The sequence below is a fragment of the Malus sylvestris genome, chromosome 4, assembly GCF_916048215.2.
Source record: "Malus sylvestris chromosome 4, drMalSylv7.2, whole genome shotgun sequence".
Taxonomy (NCBI): Eukaryota; Viridiplantae; Streptophyta; class Magnoliopsida; order Rosales; family Rosaceae; genus Malus; species Malus sylvestris.
In genome coordinates, this window is record NC_062263.1 from 19,211,788 (window position 1) to 19,215,940 (window position 4,153).

The following is a 4,153-nucleotide window of genomic DNA, read 5'->3' on the forward strand; positions in this document are numbered from 1 at the left end:
AAAACCTTGTTAGAAAAATAAAGAGATTAAACAACAAATACAAGGCTGAGAAGCTACCAACAAATTATGTGGTCCATTCTGTTTAGGTGAGGAACTCCACATCAATTTAACAATGAATATGAATTAAACTCACAGAATTTGGGGACCGGCTTTTTTGGGGGGTCATAATCAAATTGAAGCTACAAGAGAGCACTTTATATGGTCGAGTACAAAGCTATCGTGATGTATCATTTTAATGATGTAATGTTATGTGAAAAGAAATTTATACCAAATATTGTATCACTCATATTGAATGTTACAGTAACAATGTACTCGCACCATCAATTCTCCAAACAATATTACAAAAGCCGCAAGGTTAGATTGGTAAAATTATGCACTACAAGTAGCTCTTAACATATTTATTAGAAAATAGTTCCATTAGCATGTGGATTGTTACCAACGATAAAGTGATTAAAAAGATATCTATTGGAATAAAAGAAATGAATAAAAAAGTTCCTCAATGGTACAACGGGAGGGGGAAAATTGAAGAAATTGTGGTTTGCAAGTGAAATAATTGTCTTTTCAACACAGCTACATCCCTTTTCAAAAGAAGTTGAATCTTCCCGTTTTTTGTTTTGTCCTCAAATCCTTGAACTTATGAAGTCTCGTTTTTGTAGTACGTCAATTCGTTAACATCACACTTGCGCAAAGATTATACATGTAAGTTTTAGATAAGTTAGGATTATGAAAATTTAGGGTTTGTCGAACCTCCAATCAAACAAACGAAAATAAGTACAAAGGAATATAAAGACAATTGATCAATTATAAAAATTGAATAAAAGATGCGAGTTATGAACTTGAACATAATAAATTCTAGCTTTCACTGTAAATTAGAATTTTCTTTTTTAGTACATCAATATTTTTATACTAAGGAGATGGAAAGTTCGGCTAAACCACACAATGAGTAGCCTAATTTGGTATCGAATAGATAGTACAAATGATGGTACAAATATGGTACAAATAGATAGTAAGAATTTACAAATATGAAAGGAACATGAACATGTTGGGCACTGTTTTGAATTTACAGGAATACAGGGGTGATTGTATAAGTAACAAGGTAAAAGTTTTCAAAATGTCGTTACACTTGACAACAACAGCTAACTTATTTAAATTGTCTGACGTGTGAACACGCGCTTTTTCTACACAGAAGAAAACAAAAAAATATATACCGCCGGAAACAATCGCCAATAAACCGGCGATTAAATATAAAACAAAAACTCGGCGCCAAAAATAATTCTTAAGTCTCAAAGACTCCGCCGACGGGACAACGCTGATGACGAAGAGCCGCCGGATGCGGGCGTAAAAAACAGGTCGGATAAGTGATTTCCAATATCTTCAGGGGTAATTCTGACATAAAGCGCCGCGTTTCTCCCGCCGCCAACCGTCATCCTGTGTGTGTCATAAAACTCCCTGTAAACCGGAACGAGCTTTTGCCCTACAGAAACTTTGATCTCGTCTCGGAGTTTCGGGTCCGGTACGACACTCATTCTTTGTTTCCGATACGCTTGTTCGAAGGCAAAATTGAAATTCCGAAAGATCAATCTCGCTTCCTCGGGAGAAATCGGAGCCGTCGGATTCTCCGGCAGCGAAGATAACACATTCCCCCAAGCCAGTTTCTCGTAATTCGCCGCGAACTGCCGCACTTTCGCCTCGTGCTTTGATATCCAGTCCTCGCCAAGGAGGTACTGGAGATTCGACGAGCGGACTTTCGAGATTACATACTGGAGGTTGTTGGCGAGGAAGAGGTACGACAGCGCGATGTCCTTGTAGTGCTTGGCCTTGTCGTCGAGCTTGCAGAGGAGGACGAGGACGAGCCATGCCATGCGGACGGAGATAGCCGGCGCTGGAGCGTTATCGGAGACAGGACTGTCGAAGTACGATTCCGGCAGTGTCGATTTAGCAGGGCAAGGCCAATCGGTGATAATGTCGGCGATGATGTTGCTGTAGTCCGTGAGGAGCGAGAGGTAATTCATCCCGCGGACCGTCAGATCGTGGATCCCGCCGCCGGTGGGGACGGATTTCGACGAGTCTTTCTGGACCGTGGACTCGAAGTCGGAAATCAGCGATCGCACCGACTCGCCGAGTTTGATGAGCGAGTTGAGAGCCTGAGATCGGACGGCGGCGGTGGATTCGAATCCGAAAATGGATTCGATCTCCGGCCAGCTCTCGGAGATGGCGGTGTACATATCGAGGAGGCGGAAAATGTCAAGCGACGACGGCGAGTTCTTCTTGCTTTTCACCGCCACGAGAACCTGCGGGAAGCCGAAGAGCAAATTCGCGGCCTCGCTAGAAATGTGCGTGAAGCAGGACTCGAGGATCGAAGCGGAGGACGCGAACACGTGGTCGCACAGGATCCTCTCGCCGTCGAAGAGCGTGGAGATAGAGATCTTCACCGCGCTCAGCCAGCTCGTGATTCTGAAATCCAGAACCTCCCGGTCCATCTTCCCGATCTGCGAGGAGCTGAACCGCTCGACGCGGAGCTTGTACATTCCCTCGTCGATGATCGATTTTCTGATGGTTTTGTAGATGTGAACGCATTCCTTCGCGTATCCCGATGTGATCATACACTCGGCGATTAATTTCAAGTCGTTCATGGCGATCGCCGAGACGTGTTCGACTTCGGAAATGGCGTCTCCAGCGAATTTTACGTCGTCGTCTGTGATGGCGCCGCTGTCTTCGTCGTAATCGGACGTGCTGGACCGGGTCGAGGCGAGAGAGGATCTGGACCGGGTGGAGACCGATTCTGGGTCGAGGTGAGCCCGGTTCATGGAGAGGATCTGGTAAAACTCCTTCTGGAGACGCTTCATTGCCACCTGCATGAGGCTCTGCGCGTGGACGAGTTTTTCGGATGTGGGTTCCTCTTGGACGAGGTAGTGCATGACACTCTGGAGGTCCGTCACGCACCGGATAAACTGGCGGGCTTCGTTTTTGCTCTCGTAGAATAGGGAGGTGACTTTGGCGTAAGTGGAGGTGTCCGGGTTCCACTTCATGATCAGCACGGCGCCGTTCTCGATGATCTCTTGAATCATCGCCTCCGTGAAGTTCGTAACGGGAACGCGCCGTGGGGTTGGAAATGAAATCGAGGGCCTAGAAGGGGAAGAAGAGAAGGCCGAGAGTCTAGCAGGGGAAGAAGAGTAGGCCGCGAACGACGGCGCTTTGGAGTGAAAAAACAGGCTCCTCATTCCTTTTGTTGGCATTTCACTCTAGGAATCTGACAGGCTTGGATTGGCTTGGCTTGGACTGGATTAAATTTTCTTGTCAGTTTTTCCAGCCTCTTTTGTAGTAGTGTTGGTTTGGTGTGAGCTGTCAAGGTCTGTTTGTTTCTCGAGAAAATTTGGTGGCTGTTGTGTGTGGGATTTGGAGGGAGGAGGATTGTGTTTGTGTTGGTGTTATGTTTGGGACTGGAGAGTGGGAGGGGGTATATATAGAGAGAGGGAGATGGAGATGGAGATGGAGAAGGAGAGAACGAAGGCACGTATTTGACTGTGACGCCTTTGTATTGACAAATTAAACGACGTGTTTTGAGAAATGAATAACGACAATGTCGTACCAGGAGCAAACAATTGTAGGAGATTAACTAATTGGTCGCAATGAGACGCAAATGTATTCAAATAATTCGGGAGAAGCCTATGAACGGTACAGGTTAGATAATAATAAAAATACTATTAGAAATATTATGATTGAGAAAATAATAAAAGATTCTTTATTTTGTTGGTTTGTTTTTAACTCTAGTCGCAATTGGGTGCTTAATTAAGTATAAAAATAATATTTAATTTATGATCAAAGGAACCTTAAGTCTTATGACTAATATTCCAATATTATTCTCCAAGTTGCTGTTTATAAGTTGGAAGATAATTGGTATTGCACGTGGGACGTAAGCTTATATATCATTTCAGAGGCACTGTTATATAGCATGACATTCAGCCCAAGTTATTTTAGGCAGGGCATGACGTTTTCGCTAACATAGAAACTAGTGGAAGCAAATATTGAATAGAAGTTTACATGGAGGACGAAATAAATCCGAGAAAAGTATCACCTACTTGCACCAACTTATCATCCAAGGATTGCAGAAAATGGAAAATAGTTGGAAACAGAAGGGCAGCTTAGGCGACAT

General features: G+C 44.0%; 1 protein-coding gene across 1 annotated transcript; it reads right to left on the reverse strand.

Annotated features, from left to right (window-relative positions):
- Positions 1-1,040: 1,040 nt before the first annotated feature.
- Positions 1,041-3,449, reverse strand: LOC126617680 (exocyst complex component EXO70H1-like). Its single transcript, XM_050285728.1, has one exon. The coding sequence runs from the start codon at positions 3,234-3,236 to the stop codon at positions 1,284-1,286; it is 1,953 nt and encodes a 650-aa protein (XP_050141685.1). The 5' UTR covers positions 3,237-3,449; the 3' UTR covers positions 1,041-1,283.
- Positions 3,450-4,153: the final 704 nt, after the last annotated feature.

Coding starts and splice junctions, on each gene's coding strand:
- LOC126617680 (XM_050285728.1), bottom strand. CDS start 3,236: ATGCCAACAAAAGGAATGAGGAGCCTGTTTTTTCACTCCAAAGCGCCG.